The following is a 27,710-nucleotide window of genomic DNA, read 5'->3' as shown; positions in this document are numbered from 1 at the left end:
ACACAATGAGCTTTCGGGGCATATTAGTGAACACCTGTGTACAAAATAACAAAATAAACATATTGCAATGGAAGAATGTTATTCACTGGTTTATTTAAATATAAAAAGTCAATATAAACACATGAAAGATATAAAATAAAATATTTTTCTTCAACCACATCACTGTAAGAAAATATGTATAGAAAAAAAAAAAGACAAACCATACAATAAGAAAATCCAAGATACATTTTGAGAGTTTCCATTCCTTGATCTATTAGTCCAAGTTACTAAATAGAACCAATTCTTTGAATCAATGTACTCGTGTTTCTAGTGAATTTGCTCCACCAAAAAGCAGTTGTCTTCTATCGGGCCATGCCATTTAAGATCTAATGGCAGTTTAGAATTTGGAGAATAGGATACAATAACCCACTCTCGCTATACTTCTAATGAGATTTCCTGGGTGCTGGCACTCTTCACTCCAACATAAAAATATCTGTTGGGTTTGGCTTTTTATTTAATTGTTTAGATGAATTGGAAGTAGGTTCACATTTTTGCCAAGTGCTCTACAAATTTTTGAAGTGTACATCACTTACTCTGCTACACGTACATATTAAAAGGTGGCCATACACAGGCTGATGAAAGCTGACCACAGAGAAAAGTGGCGGTTTATTGGCTACTGTATGGGGCCCTCCAGTGGGCTTCTCCAACCAATATCTTGCTGAAAATCAGGCAGATGTCGGATCGGGCAGGTTAAAAAAAATTCTGCTGGTTTTAGGACTGCCTCAGTTCGTGGATGCAGTCCTTGTGATCAGATTGTTGGACCCTAGGGCACAGGATCAGACAGATATCGCCCACTCAAGGTGGGCAAGATCCGCTTATTTGGCAACCTCTCCAAACAAGAAGATCTGCCTATGTATGGCCACTATTAGACTTCCACCCCACAACCTATAATAACAGAGCTGATGTGCATAAGGTTTCTGTGACCTCACTAATTATCCTATAAAAATGGTATAAAGAACGCTATATATGTGGGGTTTTTTTTGAAAATGTAATATGCCTCCATGTTAGTCTCCCCTGTTATTAGGCATGTGGCTGAAGTAGGCCTTTGCAAGACCGCCAGAGAAGTAAATATATATCTGGAACTAAGTCCCAAAACATGTACAGCAATTGGTCAAAACAACTGCTTTACTGTGCATCCATGTGGGGGCCTCTCAGGAGGCACTTTAAACCGCAATAAATTCATCTGCGTTGAGATAACCCTATTTTGTCCCCAGGTACATTTTCAGAGACCAATTGAGGTAGCCTGGAAGATGAATTGATAAATTACAGGGAAAGGAAGTCTACAAACTTAACCCAGCTTATTAAAATACAACTTTTAGTATGCATTACTCCGTTTAGGATAAATCTGTAAAAGAAAAATTCCATACAAAATCCCAGAAATAATCGTCTTCGCCTGTACAAAAAAAGTAGGAATCAACAAGCCATTTGTGGTTTTATAGGTGAATAGAATAGGTTACAAAAATGTTGACATTCTTGTAAATATAAAAGTTTTTTTTGTTTTTACAAAGTACAAAACGACAGCTCATGAACAGAGCAAACAGTGCTGCAAATAGTACACAAACAATGACATTCAGAGGAAATGCCTTGGTTATAATATAGAGCCTGAAAACTTTCCTCTGAAAAAAAACAAACAGCAAACAACGGTCAAATGGCAAACAGTTTATATCAAAAATGAACTCAATGTTCTTCTCTTCTGAGCCCTATCAGTCATATAAATAAAATAGTTCTTCTTTGAAGAGTTTTTTTCTTTTCTTTTACATTAAAGAAAAAAATATCAGAAAATTTGGCAAATATGTTTACAAATAAGTATTCATAACAGTACAAGCTTTACGTATTTATTTATTTTTACAGTTGTAAACCTGTGCGTGGAGAGAAATCAACAGTTCTTGGTCCTTGTTCTGCTCTGAGAAACTTGCCAAAGCTGTAACCACCAAAATGGCGAAGCTTCCAAAGTCCCTCCAAATAAATGTCAAAGCAATTTCTGATGAAGGATCTCCCAAACCATTCTCTTTCTGAAATAGGGCATATGATGCTGGAAGAATGCAAAAATTGTATACATTTAAAATGTGAACTTTTATTAACCCTTTAAGTGCCACAGAACGTAGAATCTACGTTCTGTGGAAAAGTAACTTGAAATGCCACAGAACGTAGATTCTACGTTCTGCAGCACTTCCGGGTTGTGGAGCGGAGGAGCGGCTGTTAGAGCCGCTCGCTCCGTTCCGCTTCGATCCCCTGCCCCTAGGCAACGAGCAGAGCAGGGGATCGAGTGGCCCCTGGGGCGCGATCGCCCAGGGGCCCAAAAGCAGCAGCAGGCACGTGTTACTTACGTGTCCTGCTGCTGCAGCCTGCACTGCGCCGTTGATCTCCGCCCCCACAGCACAGGAACACGAGGATCGTCGCAGATGTCTTCCTGGGACCCCTCCACATCGTGTGCAACAGTCTCCAGCGATTTTTTCAGGTTAGTGCAACAATTACACACACCAACACACACTTATTACAGTAATACACACTTAGATTCACACTTACACACACATTTTTGGGGATTGGGGGGGTCACTTACACTCACTGCACTTACACACATGTGCACACACGCGCACATAACATGTAATTTACCATTTGTACACACGCACATACATGGCATTGTGGCTTTTTTTTTTTTTTCTTATCGCATCGTCTCTTTTTTTGGCTGAAAAAATGTTTTATTGCCATTACGAATAGCGTATTCGCTAACCGTACTGTGCAATATCTTTTGTATGTTATTTCGGTGATTATATTGCAATTTTGGGTATTTTGGTGCATTTTTAGCCATTTTATTGAATTTTTAGCCATTTTATTGCATTTTCAGCTCTGCATATGTTGTGTTCACTTGTTTCTAGCCGTATAACCTGTTTGGCCCAGCTAAAATATTCAAACTGTGATTCTGACGGCCGATAACACTATTCTGGAAAAAAAACATTGATTTTTGTGGTTTTATTGGATTTTTTTTCATTTCACTCTTTACTGCCTTATTTTGTTTTGCCTTGTAAATTTTATCTACTATATATCCATTTGGGGGTCTCTGTGCGCCACATAGTTTGGTATATCTATGCATATTGGGCATCAAAGTGTTCCGTAGACCCCTGGCGTTCATATTTAGGATGTTTTATGCCGATACGTTACGAAATGTGGGGCATATAATGGGGTAAAATTCAAGCTTTGTGACGATTTTCAGAAATTTGATAAAAACCGTTATGTTCAGCATTGCTTTGCAGTTTGGCAGTTTGTAGTAGAAACACTTATTTACCCATATTGGATTCGTCAGAATGTGTACTTTCTGAAAATATATGGTTTTCTGGGGTCTCTGTACTGTTAGGGGGGTCTAATGTTGCATAATACACACACCAGGCGCTTATATTGCAGCAGCCAGCGCGTCAGCTGTGAAAATGTATATACACTATTGTCATTTGGTGGTCTCTGTGCGCTACATAGTTTGGTATATCTATGCATATTGAGCATCAAAGTGTTCAGTAGACCTCTGGCGTTCATATTTAGGATGTTTTATGCTGATACGTTACGAAACGTGGAGCATATAATGGGGTAAAATTCAAGCTTTGTGACGATTTTCAGAAATTTGATAAAAACCGTTATGTTCAGCATTGCTTTGCAGTTTGGCAGTTTGTAGTAGAAACACTTATTTACCCATATTGGATTCGTCAGAATGTGTACTTTCTGAAAATATCTGGTTTTCTGGGGTCTCTGTACTGTTAGGGGGGGGGTCTAATATCGCATAATACACACACCAGGTGCTTATATTGCAGCAGCCAGCGCGTCAGCCGTGAAAATGTATATACACTATTGTTATTTGGGGGTCTCTGTGCGCCACATAGTTTGGTATATCTATGCATATTGGGCATCAAAGTGTTCAGTAGACCCCTGGCGTTCATATTTAGGATGTTTTATGCTGATACGTTACGAAACGTGGAGCATATAATGGGGTAAAATTCAAGCTTTGTGACGATTTTCAGAAATCTGATAAAAACCGTTATGTTCAGCATTGCTTTGCAGTTTGGCAGTTTGTAGTAGAAACACTTATTTACCCATATTGGATTCGTCAGAATGTGTACTTTCTGAAAATATCTGGTTTTCTGGGGTCTCTGTACTGTTAGGGGGGTCTAATGTCGCATAATACACACACCAGGCGCTTATATTGCAGCAGCCAGCGTGTCAGCCGTGAAAATGTATATACACTATTGTCATTTGGGGGTCTCTGTGCGCCACATAGTTTGGTATATCTATGCATATTGGGCATCAAAGTGTTCAGTAGACCCCTGGCGTTCATATTTAGGATGTTTTATGCTGATACGTTACGAAACGTGGAGCATATAATGGGGTAAAATTCAAGCTTTGTGACGATTTTCAGAAATTTGATAAAAACCGTTATGTTCAGCATTGCTTTGCAGTTTGGCAGTTTGTAGTAGAAACACTTATTTACCCATATTGGATTCGTCAGAATGTGTACTTTCTGAAAATATATGGTTTTCTGGGGTCTCTGTACTGTTAGGGGGGTCTAATGTCGCATAATACACACACCAGGTGCTTATATTGCAGCAGCCAGCGCGTCAGCCGTGAAAATGTATATACACTATTGTCATTTGGGGGTCTCTGTGCGCCACATAGTTTGGTATATCTATGCATATTGGGCATCAAAGTGTTCAGTAGACCCCTGGCGTTCATATTTAGGATGTTTTATGCTGATACGTTATGAAACGTGGAGCATATAATGGGGTAAAATTCAAGCTTTGTGACGATTTTCAGAAATTTGATAAAAACCGTTATGTTCAGCATTGCTTTGCAGTTTGGCAGTTTGTAGTAGAAACACTTATTTACCCATATTGGATTCGTCAGAATGTGTACTTTCTGAAAATATATGGTTTTCTGGGGTCTCTGTACTGTTAGGGGGGTCTAATGTCGCATAATACACACACCAGGTGCTTATATTGCAGCAGCCAGCGCGTCAGCCGTGAAAATGTATATACAGTATTGTCATTTGGCGGTCTCTGTGCGCCACATAGTTTGGTATATCTATGCATATTGGGCATCAAAGTGTTCAGTAGACCCCTGGCGTTCATATTTAGGATGTTTTATGCTGATAAGTTACAAAATGTGGGGCATATAATGGGGTAAAATTCAAGCTTTGTGACGATTTTCAGAAATTTGATAAAAAACGTTATGTTCAGCATTGCTTTGCAGTTTGGCAGTTTGTAGTAGAAACACTTATTTACCCATATTGGATTCGTCAGAATGTGTACTTTCCGAAAATATATGGTTTTCTGGGGTCTCTGTACTGTTAGGTGGTCTAATGTCGCATAATACACACACCGGGTGGTTATGTTGCAGCAGCCAGCGCGTCAGCCGTGAAAATGTCTATACATATTGTCATTTGGGGGTCTCTGTGCGCCACATAGTTTGGTATATCTATGCACATTGGGCATCAAACTATTTAGTAGACCCCTATGTTTATATTTAGGATGCTTTATGCTGGTAATGATACATGGACAATACGTTGCTGGAAAGTTGAAGCTTTGAGGCAATTTTCAGATATTTCACCAAAACCGCCAAATTTGGCAAAGCCTTGCGACTCAGTAGTTTGGAGCAGAAAGGCATGGGTACCCATTTTAGATTCTGTAGAATGTGTACTTTCCAAAAATGTATGGGTTTGGGGGGTAAACATATATTTCTGTGTTTTTACCCCACAAAAATGCAGACAATGTGCTGATTTTTCATTAGCTGACGTTACCCACAGGACAATTTGTATGTGCTAACTTCATTTTGGGGCCTCTAAATGCCATATACTTTGGTAAACCTATGCACAGTGGGCACCAAACTGTTTGGAGGACCCCTGGCAATCACAATTTTGGTGCTTTTTTGTGATACGTAATGATACATGGGTGATATGATGCTGGATAGTTGAAGCATTGAGGCAATTTGCAGATATTTCACCAAAACCGACAACTTTGGGAAAGCCTTGCGACTCAGTAGTTTGGAGCAATAAGGCATGGGTACCCATTTTAGATTCTGTAGAATGTGTACTTTCCAAAAATGTATGGGTTTGGGGGTAAACATATATTTCTGTGTTTTTACCCCGCAAAAATGCAGTCAATGTGTTGATTTTTCATTAGCTGAAGTTACCCACGGAACTGTTTGTATGCGCTAACTTCATTTTGGGGCCTCTAAATGCCAGATACTTTGGTAAACTTATGAACAATGGCCACCAAAATGTTCAGAGGAACCCTGGCAATCATATTTAGGGTGCTTTTTCTTAGTACGTAATGATACATGGGTGATATGGTGCTGTGAAGTTGAAGCTTTGAGGCAATTTTCAGATATTTCACCAAAACCGACAATTGTGGGAAAGCCTTGCGACTCAGTAGTTTGGAGCAGAAAGGCATGGGTACCCATTTTAGATTCGGTAGAATGTGTACTTTCCAAAAATATATGGGCTTTGGGGGTAAACATATATTTCTGTGTTTTTACCCCACAAAAATGCAGTCAATGTGTTGATTTTTCATTAGCTGAAGTTACCCACGGGACTGTTTGTATGCGCTAACTTCATTTTGGGGCCTCTAAATGCCAGATACTTTGGTAAACCTATGAACAATGGCCACCAAACTGTTTGGAGGAACCCTGGCAATCATATTTAGGGTGCTTTTTCTTGGTGTGTAACGATACATGGGTGATATGGTGCTGAGAAGTTGAAGGTTTGAGGCAATTTTCACATATTTCACCAAAACTGACAATTGTGGGAAAGCCTTGCGACTCAGTAGTTTGGAGCAGAAAGGCATGGGTACCCATTTTAGATTCAGTAGAATGTGTACTTTCCAAAAATATATGGGTTTTGGGGGTAAACATATATTTCTGTGTTTTTACCCCACAAAAATGCAGTCAATGTGTTTGATTTTTCATTAGCTGAAGTTACCCACGGGACTGTTTGTATGCGCTAACTTCATTTTGGGGCCTCTAAATGCCAGATACTTTGGTAAACCTATGAACAATGGCCACCAAAATGTTCAGAGGAACCCTGGCAATCATATTTAGGGTGCTTTTTCTTAGTACATAATGATACATGGGTGATATGGTGCTGGGAAGTTGAAGGTTTGAGGCAATTTTCACATATTTCACCAAAACCGACAATTTTGGGAAAGCCTTGCGACTCAGTAGTTTGGAGCAGAAAGGCATGGGTACCCATTTTAGATTCTGTAGAATGTGTACTTTCCAAAAATATATGGGTTTGGGGGGTAAACATATATTTCTGTGTTTTTACCCCACAAAAAATGCAGTCAATGTGTTGATTTCTCAGTAGCTGAAGTAAAGTCCTGATCAATTTGGATGTGCTAACTTCATATTGGTGTCTCTAAATGCCAGATACTTTGGTAAACCTATGCATAATGGGTATCAAACTGTTCAGTGGACCCCTGCTTTTTCTTGGTACCTAATATAGTTTGGGATATGCGGAGCAGCAAAATAAAACCTTTGCAATGATTTTTCAGAATTTTGAATTTTTTTTTGAAAAACCGCTATGTTCAGACAAGCTTTTATGTTTGGTAGTTGGGATTAGAGAGACATAGTTACCCATTTTGTAATCGGCAGAATGTGTACTTTTCAAAAATGTATGGTTTTCTGGGGTAAACCTACGGTTTCAGGAGTTTTTGCCTTGGAATCTAAAGCATGCCGTTTTCTGCCTTAGTGCTTTCAAAATTCGGCAATATACTGCCGGGAGTTTTTGAGGTACAGAAGTCCTAAATCTCCCTAAAACTATACATATCTGGTATTGGCACGTTCGAGAGACATAAGGCTTTCCAAATCAGTTGGATTTTCATCCGTAAAATGAAATATTTTTCTGGTATAAATTGATATACGATGAAAAATGGTAATTTTTCATTTTTTTTTGGTATTTAGCACTATAAATTTTTTTGCACAGGTGGAAATACATGAAAACTCAGGCAGATTTAGAAAGCTCAGTTTCTACCGAAAAAAACAATGTATAGTTTTCCTAGGTAAACTATAGGTTTCCCCTCAGAAAATGCCCCTAAAGTGAGAGAGCACAAAATGTTTCAAAAACGGCTGGCATTTCGCGTAACCAAAATGTGAAATTCTGCTGGCACTTAAAGGGTTAATAGATATGAATTTTATAATATATGTTTCTATAATACAGGTGTAGGATGCTTTATCCGGAAACCCGTTATCCAGAAAGTTCCGAATTACGGAATGAACATCTCCTATAGACTCCATTTTATCCAAATAATCAAAAATTTTAAAAAATTATTTCCTTTTTCTCTGTAATAATAAAACAGAACCTTGTACTTGATCCAAATCAAGATATAATTAATCCTTAATGGAAGCAAAACCAGCCTATTGGGTTTATTTAATGTTTACATGATTTTATAGTAGACTAAAGGTATGAAAGGTATGAAAGGTATGAAAATCCAAATTACGGAAAGATCCGCTATCTGAAACCAAAATTTATTCTTATAGTTAGTTTTATTTATCACATTTATTAGATCCAGATATGTAGAGGTATAATTACTATTGATCACTTGATTAAATTGAAAGAAAAGCAGTAACCCCACAATATCGTTAAAAATATATGTTGTAGAATTAATTCACTAATTAATTTACCCTTAAGGTGCAACAGTTGGAAAAGGTGCTTAGTGCTTTATGTGCTGTTGAGTTAATTCTATTCCTACACACCACCAATTAATTATACCAAAATTAATTCAAGAATTCATTTAAAACATCAGTTATAGTTCATTCAAAAAGTGCAAGTGCTTATATAAAATCAATTAATTTAAGAATTCATTGATTATTAATTCATTGGTTAAAGTGCTAGTGCTAATAAATATAAAAAATTCATTGAAAAATGTGATAAAAAGAGAATTCTATATATCTCAGCAATTCATGAATAAAAATAATGGAAAAGGAATATAGATTAGAGGTGGAGTTGTCCCAAAATCTCCTAAATAAGGCTTTTTTCTGTCTAATGCCCTGGGACACCACACGGAGAGAAAGGCAGGACTCTAAGGACTGTGGTCTCGATATTTTAACTAATCTGTGGAAGAGCCATCTAGAGCCAAGGAGTAAAAGAGGTACCTAGAGCCAAGGAGTAAAATAGGTATGAAGAATGATTGCTGCTAAAATTATTCAAACCTTTGTGCGGCTAGAGGTTGCCGCAAAAGTGCTGAAGCTTTTAAAATTAGGCTTTTAAAAAATAAGAGCGGAGGATTCCCGACACGCGTTTCTCAAGGCAAAATTGGGCTCGCAAATATATAACTATTTCATATATTCATAACAGCCTGACAGAAAGTCACATGACTGGGGGCAGCTGGGAAACTGTCATTATGTATAGCCCCATGTCAGATTTCATAATTGATTATAAAAAAAATCTGTTTGCTCTTTTGAGAATTTGATTTCAGTGCAGAATTCTGCTGGAGCATAACGATTAACTGATGTGTTTTGGAAAAAACGTTTTCCCATGACAGTATCCCTTTAAAGATTCAACAGTAACAGGTCATCACTCCAGTTTACTAGTTGAGAGGACCAAGGAGATCAACAATTCCTCTGTGCCATGAGTCTAGGGAGCCCATTTATAAAAATTGGTTACAGAGTTCCATTTTTTTCAAATTTGAGCTTTACTAGTTGAGAGGACCGAGGAGATCAACAATTCCTCTGTGCCATGAGTATAGGCTCTAGGGAGCCCATTTATAAAAATTAGTTACGGAGTTCCATTTTTCTCAAATTTGAGCTTTCTTCAATTTTCAAGATTAAAGAAAATATTTTTAAACCTTTTTAGAAAAATAGGGTTTTCCGGATAACTGATCTTTCTGTAATTTGGATCTGCATACTTTAAGTTTATTAGAAGATCGTATAAACATTAAATAGGCTGGTTTAGCTTCCAATAAGGATTAATTACATCTTAGTTTGGATCAAGTACAAGGTACTGTTCTATTACTACAGAAAAAAAGGAAATCATTTTTAAAATTTTGAATTATTTGGATAAAATGGAGTCTATGGGAGATGGGCTTTCTGTTATTCTGAGCTTTCTGGTTAACAGGTTTCCGGATAACGGATCCCACGCCTGTATAAATTCCTAATAAAAGGTATCACATACAGTAGTCCCTAAATCCGACTATAGTAAGTATACAGGCAGATGAGTTAGCATACCTGTGTAAAGGTGATAGGCTTATCTTTGGTGATATATTCTGCATACTTGCAGGCAAACATTCCACAATCACTGCCATTCATTTGTTGTGGAATTTGCTAGGGGAAAAAAAAAACCAACAGAACTTTACAAATTACATTTTTTAAGAAAATGTGTTCATCCATATCTAAACCAGTTTGGGATAAAAGCTTACCTGGCTTGTCTTGCTGGTAAGGGTCCAACCATTTGAGTCAAAACTAACTCCTTTTTTGTCAGCACTTTCCTGTTTCAGGTATAGTCTGCAATATTAATATTTGAGGCATAATTAAAGCATGTCCTAAAACAAATTAACAAGTTGCTCATCTAAAAATTAAACCCAAAAAAATGAACGCGCATGAGGTGTGGTCACAAATAATTTTCACGACACCAGGAAAATATTAACAAAGGCAAATTAAAACAAACAAAAAAAATTATTGATTTATCATTAACAGTATTTTATTTGGTCCTTTTGTCAAGCAGAAAGCTTTTCCCATGAAAATGTTGTAACAACAGAATAGCTGTCTTTTCTTTCTTAGAGAAAAGAAAATCCATTTCATGAGAAAAGATCCACTAGAGGCACTGCCTCATTGCAGTTCAACACTAGGGGGCTGATTTTCTAAAACTCTAATTCATCTCAGTTTTTTATGAAAAACAAAGTTGACCAAACTCCCTTCCATGAATTGAACTCGTTTACCAATAATTTTTCTTGAAAAGAAATCGAAGCAACAAAAGTGGAGACAAAACGTTGTGACAAAATCGAGCGTCAATTCATATTGTACGATTTACACTCTATTTTATCAAACTTTTCGGATTATACAGCTCAGATCACTATGTTATGAAACAGCTTCAGGGACAACTGCCATTTACATGACCTCAACAGGTTTGAGTATTTTCAGATTCAGCTTTTTAGCAGCTTTGAGATATGATTGATCTCCAAAAATTTTAGTTTTTATTTTTCCAAGAAAAAAAATAGGAGGTTTAATAAATGGGCCCCTATAATCACCTATTAATCATTTAAACCAATATAATTTACTCAAAACTGTTTTAAAATAGTTTAAACTAGTAATGTGCGAGCTTTGGCCTGGCTTGCAAATCGCAATAGTAAATTCTAAATTAAAAAGGTATATACCCTTCATAAATAGAAATTTTTAAAGGAGAACTAAACCCTAAAAATTAATATGGCTAAAAATGCCTTTATATACTGAACTTATTGCACCAGCCTAAATGTTTAGCTTCTCAATGGCGGCAATTTAGGAGTTTAAACTTATCACAGAGGGTCACCATTTTGGAAAGTGTCTGTGACACTCACATGCTCAGTGGGCTCTGAGCAGCTGTTGGGAAGCTAAGCTTAGGGGTCGTCACTAATTATCCAGCAGAAAATTAGGTTGGTCTGTAATATAAGCTGATGCTACAGGGCTGATTATTAAATTATCATGTTAATTGCACTGGTTTCTGTGCTGGCATGAAGTAATTATCTGTATTAATTACTAATCAGTCTTATATTGTGACATTTATATTCTATGTATACTGTATATTGTGAGTGGGTCCCTAAGCTCAGTAAAAGACAGCAGCACAGAGCGTGTGCAGTGAATCAGCAGAAAAGAAGATGGGGAGCTACTGGGGCATATTTAAACATAAAATGGGTGGTTCACCTTCAAATTAACTTTTAGTATGTTATAGAATGGCCAATTCTAAGCAACTTTTCACTTAGTCTTTATTATTTATTTGTTATTGTTTTTGAATTATTTGCTGCCATCTTGACTCTTTCCAGCTTTCACATGGAGGTCACTGACCCCATCTATAACAAATCCTTTGCAAGGCTACACATCTACTGTAGTTATTGATACTTTTTATTACTCATCATCCTATTCAGGCCCTCCCCTATTCATATTACAGGTTCATATTCCAACCAATGCATGGTCGTTATGGTAATTTGGACCTTAGCAACCAAATTGCTGAAATTGCAAACTGGAGAGCTGCTAAATAAAAATCTAAATAACTTAAAAATCATACATAATCAAAAATGAAAACCAAATGCAAATTGCCTCAGAATATCACTCTATACATCATACTAAAAGTTTATTTAACAGTGAACAACCCCTTTGAATAAACCCAATAGAATTGTTTCGTCTCTAATAAAAAAATCTTCATTTGGTTCAAGTACAAGGTATTGTTTTATTATTACAGAGAAAACAAAAATCTATTTTAAAAATCTGAATAAATTGACTAAAATAGTAAATATGGGAGATGCCTTTCTGTAATTCAGAGCTTTCTGGATAAAAGGCTTCCAGATAATGGATCCCATACCTGTAGTAAATTACACTGCACTGATGTGGCATGGACAAGCTGCCACAAACAAGTTAAAGGCTTTCTTAACATGCATAGTTATATATGGCAGTGTTTAAATACACATTTACTTACAGCAAGATTCTGCAGGCTTCATTGTTTAATCCACCCATTGAATCAAAGTACGTTATGGACTTTTTTCTGAAGTCTACAACCTATCAAAACAGAAAATGCCATTACAAAATGAATTCTTTTTCATTTGGGTGTACACAAGTGTTCAGACTTTTTAACATAAATTATGAAATAATACAGGAATTTCCAGCTTTGTTTAAGTTTAAAGATGAAAAAGTCTCTGAAGAAACAGCCGTTGTTGTAAGTTGTTTGCCAACAAAAATAAAACTATTAAGCAATAGTAGCTACTGAGAGTACCCATTTGCATTTATGAGTTGCATTTTGGACAATTTACAGTCTTCTCTTGTCTGAGAACAACTTGCATCATTTTCCTAAACAAACCCCCATCTATCCAGTCATTACCAATAAAGGTTGTTTCTTTATTCTATTATTAATAAATAAGCCTCTATGCCTTACTCATTTTCTGCAAGCAGAACTGTGCCTTACAGTATTTCTTTTTCTGCGCATAAAATATAGCAGTTTCTCTGAACCACAGTGCCACCTGTAGTATCAGGAAACGTATACACTTTAAAGGAGAAGGAAAGGTTAACACTAAGTAAGCTTTATCAGAAAGGTCTATATGCATACCCAGTAAACCCTCAAAGCAATGCTGCTCAGAGTCCTCTGTCAAAACAAACTAGGGATGCACACAGCATTTCTTTCCTTCTATTGTATATACATGGGCTTCTGTATCAGACTCCCTGTTTTCAGTTTAAACCTCCAGGGCTAGGGCTTGAGCATGCTCAGTTTGCTCCTCGACCCCTCCCTCCTCCCCTCCCTACTGAAATCGGAGCCCAGAGCTATGCGCGAGCAGGGAGAGACTCAGGCAGGAAGTGATGTCACAGCATGCGAATATGGCAGCTGCCATCCTAAACACAAACAGAAACTGTGTTTAGAACTGTTTACTCAGATACAGAAAAATATTATAAAGAATAAAAATGGCATTCTAGCTTGTACTGTTGTGGCTAATATATTGGCAAACTGCCTTGGTAGCCTTCCTTCTCCTTTAAAGTTGGGACGGTCTACTGAAGAACTGTAATAAAGCAATTCTGCAAGTGGATCGTAGGTTGTAAGCATTTAACTTCAAAATCAAATTATGACATTTCACGGGAACGTATAACTTACTGCTAAACACCAGTGTACTCCAAGGTGAATAGGCACCAATAAAATATTCATTGAAAATACGTCCACCTTTTTTGTCCATCTCTTCACTGCTTGATATCCAGCAGATTTCAACTTGCTAAAAAAGAAGGTATTGAAAGCATGAACTGTTGGCAAGCCTTTCCGTTTGCTTCGTTCCATTAGAAGATTCATATAGAAGTTAATTATCTGTGGCAAAGACAGAAAACAATAACTTAGGACAATGGCAATTACACAAGGATCAAAGTACAGGTATGGGATCTGTTATGCAGAATGCTCGAGACCTGAGGTTTTATGGATAATGGATCTTTCTGTAGTTTGGATCTTCATACCTTAAGTCTACTAGAAAATCATTTGAACATTAAATAAACCCAATAGGCTGGTTTTGCTTCCAAAAAGATTAGTTATATCTTCGCTTGGTTTAAGTACAAGGTACTGTTTTATTATAACAGAGAAAAATAAATTTTTTTAAAAAAAATTTGGATTAATTGGATAAAATGAAGTCTATGGGAGACAGCTATTCCGTAATTTGGAGCTTTCTGGATAATGGGTTTCCAGATAACGGATCCCATACCTGTAGCACAAATTATGTTTTGACTTTTTGACTCATTACTCAGCAAACAAGATCTCACTGGAGTTGCCAAATATACAGGCTGCAGAAGTTCTGCTTTAATAGAAGAGATAATTGCTGCTTTTGAATTACACTAGACACGGACTACCGAGGGTATTTAACTTTGTAAGCACAAGCTAATTACAAAAAGTAAAAGTATTTTATCTATGAATCATTTTAAAGGGAAATGGTCTATAACTTCTCTATTTGACTCATTTTTAATATATCTGTGTTTACTGCAGTATTACTTTGCTTTCGGTCTAAAGTATGTTTTCCATTTGCAATTACCGAAAGCTCACGTTAGCTGTCCTTCACAGAAAATACAAACACAAACCTTCAGAAATATTCACTGCTTGGAAGGGTTTACACTTTGCAGCGTTTTGCACAATTTTGAAAGCACAGTATTTTCCAACAAAATCTGAATTGTTTATGAAAAAATGTATTTACATACTAAAATCAATATTCCAAGAAACATATAATAATAATTTCAAAATATTGTGAAATAGGTCAATATACAGCTATAAAAGGGTATTTCCTCTACCCAAATAACATTAAAAACCTTGTTTTAATTAGAAATAATTTGACAGAAAAATGGCAAATGGCTAGCAAAATGATCACACACAATCTAATTTGTTTTGCTTGCCCAATAGTATAAGCAATAAGAGTGAACATACATAAAAAATATCACCATAAAAACATTACCATTGCCAGAAAAGAGGAGCAGATACATACCTCATCATTTAGCCAGTTTAAACTATGAAGAGTCATGATGTCTTTTCGCGTAATTGTTAGCCTGTATCCTTCACTTAAAGTTTGATCTTGGCTCCCACCAAACAGAGCACGTTTAATCTCTCTTTCCATAACCTAATAATGTTAACAAAAGGATGCAAACTCAGACAAAGGATATTATATCAGGAGTATTAAAAAGACACATCAAAATAAAATGTTTTAAGTAGTATGTTTTAGAAAAATGACTTACAAAAGACAAAAGGGAAGTGGGTGCAATGGGAATCTTAATAAAAGGCAAGTTTCTTGGATATCATTAAGGGGGTTATTTATCTCTGAAAAAAAAGTATACATCATGAAGGCTATTAACATCTTAAAATGGTTCAACTGACTACCACTGACTCCTACATGACCTTGACAGGTTTTAGAAGGTGTATTTTCAGATTCAAGCTATTTTCAGGCTCAGGGCATAATAAATCTCGAAAATCTCTAAAAAAAAAAAAAAAAAAAATATGTCTGTTTTGACCAAAAAAAATAACCTTGAAAACTAGAATTTTCGTGGAAAACACAACTTGAACCTTAATAAATAACCCTCTAAGAGTCAGTCTACTGGTAATACAACTTGCGCTGTCGTCTAAGGGGGACACAGGGAACGATGGGGTTAGCTCCTTCCTCCAGGAGGCAGGACACTTGATATTATTAATTAAAGGGGCATGCCATACTTGGCTTAACCCCGCACACTGTGCTAAATCTTCAGTTTTTCAAGTGTCTCAGATGCATGAACCACAACAGGAGAGATTCTCAGGGTTCTACTCCAATCTGTTCATAGTACCAAAGAAGAACGGGTCCTTAAAACCGGTGTTGGATCTCAAAATCCTAAACAAGTTTATCCGTTCCAAGATCAAAACACTCCGCTCTGTGATTCGTGGAATGGAACAAGGACAGCTAATGATGTCGTTAGATATCAAGGATGCTTACCTCCACATCCCAATCTGGACCCCTCATCAGAAATACCTCAGATTCGCATTTGAGAACTAACACTTCCAGTTTGTGGCACTTCCGTTCAGTCTGGCCCCACAGGTGTTCACCAAGATTATGGCGGTCACAGCAGCAACATTATGGCTTCAGGGAGTATCGGTGACCCCATATCTGGACGGACTTCTCCTGAAAGCCAGGTCAGAAAAGAAGGCCAAGGAGGACCTAAACAAGTCAATTCGGCTATTGCAGAGCTTCGGCTGGACCATCAATTGGTCAAAATCCAACCTACAGCTACCAGATGGTGTTTCTAGGCCTGAAATTCAACAAGATGACACAGCTGGTATGCCTTCCACAAGAGAAACAACACAAGATCAAGACTCAGGTGCGATTACTGCTATTCCACCAGAGGCCAACTGTCCACATGGCAATGAAGGTTCTGGGTCTCATGGTATCAACCATCGAATCTGTACCATTTGCACAAATTCACCTATGAGCCTTACAAGCAAACATACTATCATCATGGAGAGGAGGGCCCATGTCTGAGTGATCACTCTCTCTCAGACAACAAGGGAGACTCTACAGTGGTGGTTGAGGACGGACAACCTGACCACGGGACAATCCTGGCAGACTCTGTATTGGAATGTCATCTCCACGAACACCAGCCTAAAAGGTTGTGGAGCAACGTGGAACAATCTATCTGCACAAGGTCAATGGTCTCACGGGGAGTCCAAACTCCCCATCAACATCCTAGAATTACGGGCCAGAAAAACTAGCACTATTTCAATGGTCACGTCTCCTGCACCAAAAACCGGTTTGCATCCAGAGCGACAATGTCACCACAGTGGCGTACATAAATCGTCAGGGAGGAACACACAGCAAAGCAGCACATCTCATATTGGAGTGGGCGGAAGGCAACCAAGTAAGATTGTCGGCCATCCACATTCCAGGAGTGTCCAACATAAAGGCAGATTTCCTAAATCGAAACCAAGTACTTTCAGGCGAATGGGAACTTCATCCAGAAGTATTCGCGGAGCTAGTGGGTCTCTGGGGCCAGCCACTGATAGATCTGATGGCATCCAAAACAAACCGAAAGGGCCACGCATTCTTCGCGCGAGCCAGAGATCCACTATTGGCGGAGGTGGACACCATGACACAATCTTGGACATTCGACCCAGCACACATTTCCCCCCTCTTCCGATGTTACCTCGAGTTCTCAAGAAAATCAGGCAATCAGCGCTTACAGTAATTGTAGTAGCGCCCTATTGGCCTCGAAGAACATGGTTCTCCGATCTGCAGGAAATGTCAATAGACCATCCAGTCCGACTACAATGCAGACCACACCTGCTCAGCCAGGGTCCAGTGACACCCCCCCAATAGCATGGCTATTGAAGCATCCATCTGGCGAAGACAGGGGATAGCAGAAGAAGTTATTGCGACATTGCTTAAGGCACGTAAACCCACTTCTTCCAAGTCCTATCAAAGAGTGTGGCGTTCCTATTATAACTGGTGTCAAGAGCTCGATGTCTCAGTTCTAGAACTCAACATACCTAGACTATTATCATTTTTACAGCAAGGTCTACAGTTAGGTCTAAAGCTCAGTTCCCTAAAGGTCCAATTGTCAGCAATGTCTATTTTGTTCCAACATTGACTAGCAATGGAGGACACCATACGTACATTCCTGAAAGGTGTGGCACATGTAATTCCTCCTTTTCAACCACCCGTCGCAGGTTGGGATCTTAAACTAGTACTTGAAGCATTGGTTGACCCACCATTTGAACCAATAAGTTCTATTTCCGATACCTGGCTCACTTACAAGACAGTGTTTTTAGTGGCAATTTCATCAACCAGAAGGGTATCCGAACTGAGTGCTCTATCCTCTGATCCGGCCTTTCTGGTGTTCCACAAAGACAAGGCAATATTACGAACAGTCCCATCATTTTTACCTAAAGTGGAATCTTCCTTTCATATTAATCAGGAAATCATAGTTCCATCACTATGTCCAGATCCCAAAAATGACAAGGAATGACGTCTCCACAATTTAGACGTAGTCAAAGCACTTCGGTGGTACCTTGATCGGACAAAGACTTTTCCGAAACTCCAAACTCTTTTCGTACTACCTGCTGGACCTTGTAAGGGTCTTCCAGCTTCTAAGACTACCCTAGCCAGGTGGATCAAGCAAACCATCAGGCAAGCTTACCTGTCCAAAGGAAAAACGCCACCAAAGACTGTCACGGCTCACTCCACAAGAGCTACGGGAGCATCAGCGGCATGCCTCAACTCTGCCTCAATGGATCAGATCTGCAGAGCAGCTACCTGGTCCTCAGTTCATACATTTACCAAATTTTACAGACTCGTCACAACTTCTTCAGCTGAGGCTTCCCTCGGCTGCAAGGTGCTGCAGTCTGCTTTACATTAATTGTTCAAACTGACTCGTCCCACCCTGCTGTTTCGGGACTGCTTTGTTAAGTCCCCATCGTTCCCTGTGTCCCCCTTAGACGACAGACAAAACTGGATTTTTTGTTACTCACCGTTAAATCCGTTTCTCTGTAGTCGAAAGGGGGACACAGAGCTTCCCGTCCTAGGACGAGCCGTTGACCAGAAGGTCGTGTCCAGGATAATCCCTGGCTTGCATTCTGTCATAGTTGTATCAGTTATATTCTTGTTAATTTTTTTGGGACAAACTGAAGATTCAGCACAGTGTGTGGGGTTAAGCCAAGTATGGCACGCCCCTTAATTAATATTATCAAGTGTCCTGCCTCCTGGAGGGTGGAGCTTAACCCCATCGTTCCATGTGTCCCCCTTTCGATTACAGAGAAACGGATTTAATGGTGAGTAACAAAAAATCCAGTTTTTTCAAACACATAACACTGCACATAATTGTGTAAAGCAAAAGGATGAAAAAAATTAGGTTAAACACAAAGCCAGAAATCATGATCAACAGGAAAGAGGCCATGTTGCTCTAGCAGAAAATGTTAATAACAAGGAAAATGTGGTAAGAAATTACCTCTGTAAGTACAGGGAATTCAATTTCTTCAGGCTGAGGGGACTCATGCTCTTTCTTCTGAATTAGTGTAACAGGTATTTCTTTTTCAAGAGGTACACGAAGGTGCAATTCTATAGAGTCTTGTACTGAACATTCTTGAAGCCTCTAAACATTTTGGATTTATAAAAAAACAAATGTCAGTTTTTACATTTGCCAGTTGTGCGTGCACGTGCTTACAAATAAAAATTTCAATGGGTAAAAGATTAAAAAAACTGTTCTGGTCCATTCATGCTGAAGATATACCAAGAGCCCTGTTAGAAAGGTAAAGCAGCAAGTCTGTGTATTCGGCAATTGTTTGAGACTCAACTAATCCCTACCAAGAGCTATAGGTCTTTTATTTATTTATTTTTGCAGCGCAAAGGTAAATTCTTTCACAAAAAAGTAACATTTTTTATTGCATTTAAACTGTATCGTATGACTGGTTTGGTGCTTACTTTCTAGATATTGACCTAGATCAGGGGTCAGCAACCTTTACTATCAAAAGAGCCATTTTGCCCCCTCTTCCACTAAAGAAAAATAGTCTGGAGCCGCAAAACATAACATTTAAACTTTTAAAAGTTTTAACCTTTTTTTTAATTTAACAGAATACAACAAACAGAAGTTCAGTGTGTATGTGTAGGCCTACGTTGAAATAAATTAAACACTGAATAGCCCTATTAAATGCTAGTGGTCTCATCTGTTTAATGTGACTTCTGTTTCTGAGGCTCTATGCCAGGGGTGTCCAAACTACGGCCCGCGGGCCAAATGCGGCCCGATATCCATTTTTAATTGGCCCGCAGCATGCAAAAATCCCCCCCCTAAAAGTCTTTCAGCATCCAGAAATTTTTTTTTCCTACCACACGGTGTCATTGGGGGGCGGAACCTACAGTGCTTCAGTGTAGACTCTGAGAACTTGTCCTAAACTCCGCCCTCCCCTCCCCTCCCCGTGACTGAAGTTTAGTGAAGTGCGGGGAGGAAGGGGGGCGGTAAACAACTGAAAGCATGGCTCCATTCCCCTTCTACACTGCTGCCTAACCTGGGCTGGATTTCGTGCATCTGATCTGTGAGTAACTGCTTCGTGCTTGGCTTGGGGGAGGGGTGGATTTAGTGAGGCTGCAGCCGGGCAAGGGAGTCAGTTACAGATCCAGTGTGTGAGTTAGTGTGTGTGTGTGTGTGTGTGTGTATCTGTTTGTATGTGTCACTTGTGTGTGTATCTGTCTGTATGTGTGTCACTGTGTGTGTATCTGTTTGTGTGTGTGTATCTGTTTGTGTGTGTGTGTATCTGTTTGTATGTGTCACTTGTGTGTGTGTGTGTATCTGTGTGTGTGTGTATCTGTTTGTATGTGTCACTTGTGTGTGTGTGTGTGTATCTGTTTGTATGTGTCACTTGTGTGTGTATCTGTCTGTATGTGTGTCACTGTGTGTGTGTATCTGTGTGTGTGTGTGTATCTGTTTGTATGTGTCACGTGTGTGTGTCTGTATGTGTGTCATTGTGTGTGTATCTGTTTATATGTGTCACGTGTGTGTGTGTGTCTGTGTGTCACTGTGTGTGTGTGTCTGTATGTATGTGTCACGTGTGTGTGTGTCTGTATGTGTGTCATTGTGTGTGTATCTGTCTGTATGTGTCACTGTGTGTGTGTATCTGTTTGTATGTGTCACTGTGTGTGTGTATCTGTATGTGTCACGTGTGTGTGTCACTGTGTGTGTGTGTCTGTATGTGTGTATCTGTCTGTATGTGTCACTGTATGTATGTGTGTCTGTATGTGTGTTTGTATGTGTGTGTTACTTATTTACAATTTGTAAAATGAACATGGTAATCAGGGGGTGTGGCCACAAAATGGGCGTGGCCACAGTGAGTGGCCCGGCTGTCTGTGTATTTTACCGCATATGGCCCTTGGTGAAAAAAGTTTGGACACCCCTGCTCTATGCTGATCTTCCCTCTCTAACCGTTAGCTTACCGCGGTTGCGTACTCAAGAAGCCGCCAGCAAGTGTGACGGCTGTATAGATGGCGTGACAGGCAAGAACGAGCCGCAGCAAGCAGGATGAAGAGCCGTATGAGGCTCGGAGCCGCGGGTTGCCTACCCCTGTCCTAGATAGTGACAACTAGACAGCAACCACAACTAATTCTATGATTGTTGGATGGTTAGGGTGTATGATTCCTTATAGCTGCAAGTCTGTGAAATTGCCAAACTTGCACTGACTAAGTGGATTGAATAAATATGCATGAAATTTGCATGAAAAAGGCTACCTGTTTTTGAAGTTGTGTGGCAAGGGCCTTCTGTTCTTCAATTTGACGCCTTCTTTCTCGTGCTCTTGCATCAAACAAACTGGTGCTGATAAAGGATTAGAATATCAGTGGCTAATTAAGATAAATACCAGTAAATTCCACTTACAGGAGAAATAAAGAGATTGCTTATTACTTACAGTTCCTTAATCCAAAGCTCTGCAGGAAAGAAAGGTTGACTAAAGAGGAAAAAAGTAAAAAACAAGATTACGAATTATACGTTTTAAAAAATGTAAAATCAGACATTGTTATTTTAAGAAAATGAATAAAAGACATTATTTAAAAAAGATTAACATTATTTAGTAAAGGGCACAAGCAGAGGCAGTTACAATGTCTAATTCGGGTACTTATGATCCACAGGGGCAGAAAGCAAGGGGTCTGCCAGTTGATAGCTGCTTAAGAGGCAGAACACATTGGATGATGTGCACGATAATAAAATTGGTGATTGTGCAGAGTAACACTCACCTTTAAAATTCTTTTTATTCCAGAAAACATGAGTGCACAGAATAGGGGGTGTCAGAACATAAATTTTGGTATTGTTTAAATTAAAAATCACAATTTTGTCCTGATTAAAACAACAGGCAAAAAGTATGTTCAGCAAAAACTTTATTCATTTAACTTATGTTGAATAATGGGGTATACTGTCCCTTATGGTCAACATCATAATCATTTATATCATCCTTACAGCTTATGATATAGGTTTCCCACTCATTGTTGATATTTTCCTTTCATCTGAACATCAATAACACATATTACGTTTTATGTCCACCTGTGTGCAGAGAGCATATAAGCAAAGTGTCCTTTTCTGCCCATCATTAACCAAAATGAGAAGTACAAAAATTACCTAGCGGGTTCTTGAGGTTTGATAACAGGATCTAGAACAATGGGTGAATCTGAACCTGTAAGCAAAATAAAAATAATATAAATTGAAATAGTAATAGCACTTCTGGAAATATTGATTACTCTTAGCCAAGTATGTAATTCAGTCTTTGTTTACCAGTGCTACCCACATTTACTCTACACTTAACCTAAGGTTAGAGAAACTGCTAACGTCTGTTTAAAAAAAAAAAAAAAAAACACCCAACAACAAAAATCAGTAGCTCAATAGTCTAGGACATTGAAAAGTAGGAAATGTAGATAAACGATTTTCAGGGTTGACAATTCTATTGGTTGGTTTATCCAACCATGCCCTCTAATAGTTTAAGCAACGCAAAAATACAATTCCAGATATTTAATATTGTCCTTGGTTCTGTTGTTTTGTAATGGCCATGAAATAGGATTATTCAGACTATTCAGTGCACAAACTAAGGTAAAAACAAGGTTCTTGTTACATGCACGAAGAGTACAGGTTAACAAATTATCCTTGAATTGCATGTGACTTCTAACTTGGAAGTTGTAGACTGGAATACTTGTGATCAGTATATAGAGCTGAATTTCATTATAATTACAACTCCCCTGAAATAGGTGAAAATATATAAACGTGGATATAGTTCAGAAACAGAGCACAAAGAAAACAGAAAATTTTATTTTTTTTACCTCGAGACTGTTGTGATCTAGGAGCAAGCTTTTCTTTAGGAGGCTGCTGGTTACTTGCTCCTTGTGTGTCAGAAATGACTTTGTAATTTGTTGAGTTGCTTAGAAGCGGTTCTGAAATTTGACCTGATGGCTGCAAATAGCTAAATGATGTTCGACATGAAGATTCTGTATCCAAACTACTGGGCTCTACAGAACTCAAACTTGAAGCAACAGGTTGCCCAGAAATACTGTTATTTGAACTCAAACATCTAGACCTGCAAAAAAAAAACTTTGATAGAATGAAATATTTAAAAGGAACATATACTCACCCAAATGACAAAATGTAAAGTTTTCTTCTGAGCGCTTTAGCAACTAACATTTTTTTACAGGCACATCCTCAATGTTCTGGCTGTCTTTACAGAGCAGCAAAAACTAAAGTTTCTAAAGTAGGAAGCATTTCATGACCCTTTTCTGCTCAGTCCTATCAACCCCTTTGGAAAGGGGTTGCACCTGCCAAGCAATCTGATTATCTGTCACAGAGGCTGAACAACTGGATCAATAGTTTTGCCATCCATGATCAAAATGTCCACGCAACCCTAATAGGAGCCCAGGTGTGGCCAGTTTTAAAGGGATACTGTCATGGGAAAAAAACATTTTTTTCAAAATGAATCAGTTAATAGTGCTGATCCAGCAGAATTCTGCACTGAAATCCATTTCTCAAAAGAGCAACCCAATTTTTTATATTCAATTTTGAAATCTGACATGGGGCTAGACATATTGTCAATTTCCCAGCTGCCCCAAGTCATGTGCTCTGATAAACTTCAAACACTCTTTACTGCTGTACTGCAAGTTGGAGTGATATCACTCACCTCCCTTTTCCCCCCCAGCAGCCAAACAAAAGAACAATGGGAAGGTAACCAGAAAGCAGCTCCCTAACACAAGATAAAAACCCATGTCCCACTGAGACTCCTTCAGTTACATTGAGAAGGAAAAACAGCAGCCTGCCAGAAAGCATCTCTCCTAAAGTGCAGGCACAAGTCACATGACCAGGGGCAGCTGGGAAATTGACAAAATGTCTAGCCCCGTGTCGGATTTCAAAATTGCATATAAAAATATCTGTTTGCTGGATTTCAGTGCAGAATTGTGCTGGATGCATTTGAAAAAACATGTTTTCCGATGACAAGATCCCTTTAAGAAAACCTGTGTGTTCTATTATTATTACATAGGCTGTAAAGCAAAATGTTTTCTTAAAAGCGCACTTACACCTGTGGGGGCAAAATGGATGTAGACTTGGTGGATAAGAAGGTTTTTCCTGTCACCACTTGAAGTAGCTGCCTGTATATTTCCTTTTCTTCCTCACGTACTGTCTGTTATGGATTGAAGGGAAGAAGAAAAAATAAAAAAAGCAAATGACAAGGACAAATGGTGAGAAATGATTTACAAAAATTAATCAGAAAAATAATGGATCTCATTCAATCAAACACTGGGATATAAGATTCTATTTTTTTTTAATTAATTATAATATGTAAAAGAAAGTGTATGTATTGATATAAGTTTTGATGTGCAATTAGCATCTACATGATAATTATATAAGATTTTTTTTTACTTACTTCTTCAACTGTACTGACAAACCGCCTCTGTATTTTTTTAGGGCTTCGACGACAAGGTCCAATCAACGAAGCTGAACATGCAATGTTCTTAAACGGAAAGGACTTTTCATAAGCTGATGCGAGAGTATGATTTGGTTTTCCAGAAACAGCATTTAAAGCTCCACTGGATTGGGAGAAAAAATATATACATTAACAGCAAAAAGCATAAACCTCGAGTTCAATTACACTATCATAATGAGTTTAGTCCACCTTTTCTGCCTTATGGAAAATATTTTTCTTCTTAAATGGCCTTTACACTAACACAAATTGTTATAAAATATTTTCATAAACTGTACTGCATACAGTGATCATAATAACAAATTCAGGTCCCCTTGTAACTCAGCATAACGGATTCTTCCATCAGATGCTTTTTAACACCCTGTATATGAAACAGTTTCTGCATTGTATACCAGCAACCAGCTAATAAAAGAAACTGAACAGGATCTTTAACTAACTATTACCAGTTGACAAGAGTCTATTGTGAGTAGAGATGCACCGAATCCACTATTTTGGATTTGGTTGAACCCCCGAATCCGTTGTGGAAGATTCAGCCGAATGCCAAACCAAATCCTAATTTGCATATGCAAATTAGGGGAAGAGGATTTTTTTTACTTCCTTGTTTTGTGACAAAAAGTCACGCGATTCCCCTCCCCATCGCTAATTTGCATATGCAAATTAGGATTCGGATTTGGTTTGGCCGGGCAGAAGGATTCGGCCGAATCCAAATCCTGCTGAAAAAGGCTGAATCCTGAACCGAATCCTGGATTCGGTGCATCCCTAATTGTGAGCACCCAATCAGATGAGGAGAGAAGTATGAGCAGTAACGTTATACGAGCTGGAGTGCTAAAACCAAAACCTTTATAAACCAAATACAAAACAAATTTACAAACATGTAGTTAACTAGTAAATTTGTCTGTAAATGACAGGCCCTGATTATAGAACTTGTCAATATAATGGGATTGGTAAGGATGCTATAATAGTTTTGTCACATCTAAGCCACAAGTCCTTCATCTAAGGTTTAAAATTTGTGTTACATAAAATGGACATAGTTTCAATAAAAGTTTACCTCAATTTTCGTGCTTCCACGTGGGCAGACCTGGGTACTCTTGGTTTCTGAGATAATACTCCCTTTGCAGGAAGCACAGCATACCCATTCCCATTTTGCTTTACTTTTATAAATTCAGAGGATTGATGTAGCATCATTTTGTCTCTTGGAGGCATAGCTCTCTCATATTTTTCTTTGTGTGGAATTAAACAAAAAAAACAACATTTAACTGATACGCAAATATCCAAAATATTAACAACCATTTCATATGCTAATCCCAAGTTATTATAGAGCCCAGTATAGCATTTATTTAGCAGGTTAGACTCCTTTGCCAAAAAAACTGAACCCCAGGCACTCAACAGCCTTGAATGTGTTCTTCAAAAACTGTACTTCTGCTAGTACAGAAATAATACATAACTACACGTTTTGCAGAAATGAAAGTGCTTAAATACTATGATTGCATCTTAAAATCAACCCTTTGTTCCCCAATGCTCTTTTTCCAAGAAAATAATTGCGCCATTTGAGAACACAAGTTTTAGGAACCTAATACCTATACCTTATGCTGAAAGTGGTTAGTGAATTCTAATTAATAATATTTACCATGTAAGGGGAAAAGGAAAAACGGAGTATGGGTCATATCTGTGATTGGCAATCCTTAAGAACATCAAAAACATTTTACCTGAGACAAAATTTGGTTTATGAATGGAGTTCATCCCAGTTATCTCAAAATGTTTATGTTGCAAAGAAGAAAACTGTAAGAATAAACAAATCAATGTTAATTAGATGTATAATTTACACTTTGTAAGAGCAAAGGCTGGAAATAGGAGAATATATTAAAGGGATTCTGTCATAATTTTTATGGTGTTGTTTTTATTTTTAAATTACACTGTTTACACTGCAAATAATTCACTCTACCATATAAAATGTCATTCCTTTCATTACATTAAGTGTATTTTTTTTAGTTGTAATATTGGTCTGTTGGCAGCCATCTCAGGTAATTTTGCCTGATCATGTGCTTTCAGAAAAAGCCAGTGCTGCATTGTGGAACTGCTTTCTGACAGGCTTTTGTTTCTCCTACTCAATGTAACTGAATGTGTCGCAGTGGGACCTGGATTTTTACCATTGAGTGATGTTCTTAAATCTACTAGGCAGCTGTTATGTTAGGGAGTTGCTATCTGGTTACCTTCCCATTGTTCTGTTGTTAGGATGCTGACATTAGAGCATAAATATTAATACGAGAGTGAAAATAGTGTTCAGCCCAGTTCACCATTAACTTGTATATGAGTGTTTTTTGGATTTTTTTTTTTATTTTTTCTATACATAGTTGTAACTTTCAAAATCATTGAATTCTTGTAATTAATGTATATTGGGGAAGTTGTTTAGAATGACATTTTCTGTAACTGTAGAGTTTTATTTTTGTGTTTACAATCGGTTTGAACTTTCAACCCAGTGTTGGAGTAGTCCATTTTCCTTTCCCCTTGAGGACCAATTACAATGTTGCAAATGCCAAGTGTCTATTAATCTTGAACTATCAGCTCCAAGAGTACAAGTAAAAAAGTACTCCAAATAAATATTTTTATGCAGATGTAGAGAAGGGGGATATAACCTGGGTCACTTACAAACGATATACAAGTGGACCTCAGCAGGTGATGTTTATAACAAAACATGCTTGTTTGACAATTGGCTATCTATTCTAGACGACCTGTGGAACTTGCTTCAAAGGAAAGTGGGTTGGGGTGGTCTTGAAGTCTTTACTGCTGCTACTGTGTTCAAAGACAATAATCTAAATATGCCATAAGCCTTTGAAGCCTCTTTGTGTTGAGTGGCAATATATATCTTGTGTACAGTATGCATGTTTACCATTTAAAATCATAAAATCCCATAAAAAAAAAAGGACAACAAACCTGAAAATTGTAAGAGGAATTGCGTGCAGTCTCTTTACAATGCACTTTAAATGTAGAGTTGTTTTCACTCTCCCAAATCATTTCCTTGACATCATCATCTGTAAGAAAAACAATATGATACAGTACA

At 38.0% G+C, this 27,710-nt stretch overlaps 1 protein-coding gene across 1 annotated transcript in view; it reads right to left on the bottom strand.

Annotated features, from left to right (window-relative positions):
• Positions 1-1,593: 1,593 nt before the first annotated feature.
• senp1.L (SUMO specific peptidase 1 L homeolog) overlaps positions 1,594-27,710 on the bottom strand; it is a gene marked incomplete at its 5' end in the record, with an annotated part of 28,419 nt that continues 2,302 nt past the window's right edge. The window contains 16 exon segments of the mRNA NM_001171874.1: positions 1,594-2,071; positions 10,237-10,332; positions 10,428-10,512; positions 12,674-12,753; positions 13,835-14,038; positions 15,192-15,323; positions 19,168-19,311; positions 21,435-21,519; positions 21,611-21,649; positions 22,315-22,369; positions 23,007-23,260; positions 24,249-24,352; positions 24,596-24,758; positions 25,701-25,872; positions 26,359-26,431; positions 27,584-27,681. Coding sequence (NP_001165345.1) covers positions 2,009-2,071; positions 10,237-10,332; positions 10,428-10,512; positions 12,674-12,753; positions 13,835-14,038; positions 15,192-15,323; positions 19,168-19,311; positions 21,435-21,519; positions 21,611-21,649; positions 22,315-22,369; positions 23,007-23,260; positions 24,249-24,352; positions 24,596-24,758; positions 25,701-25,872; positions 26,359-26,431; positions 27,584-27,681 — 1,847 coding nt within the window. The 3' untranslated portion in view covers positions 1,594-2,008.

The sequence above is a fragment of the Xenopus laevis genome, chromosome 2L (genome assembly GCF_017654675.1).
Source record: "Xenopus laevis strain J_2021 chromosome 2L, Xenopus_laevis_v10.1, whole genome shotgun sequence".
In the NCBI taxonomy this organism is placed as follows: Eukaryota; Metazoa; Chordata; class Amphibia; order Anura; family Pipidae; genus Xenopus; species Xenopus laevis.
This window is presented reverse-complemented; position numbering and strand designations above follow the sequence as displayed.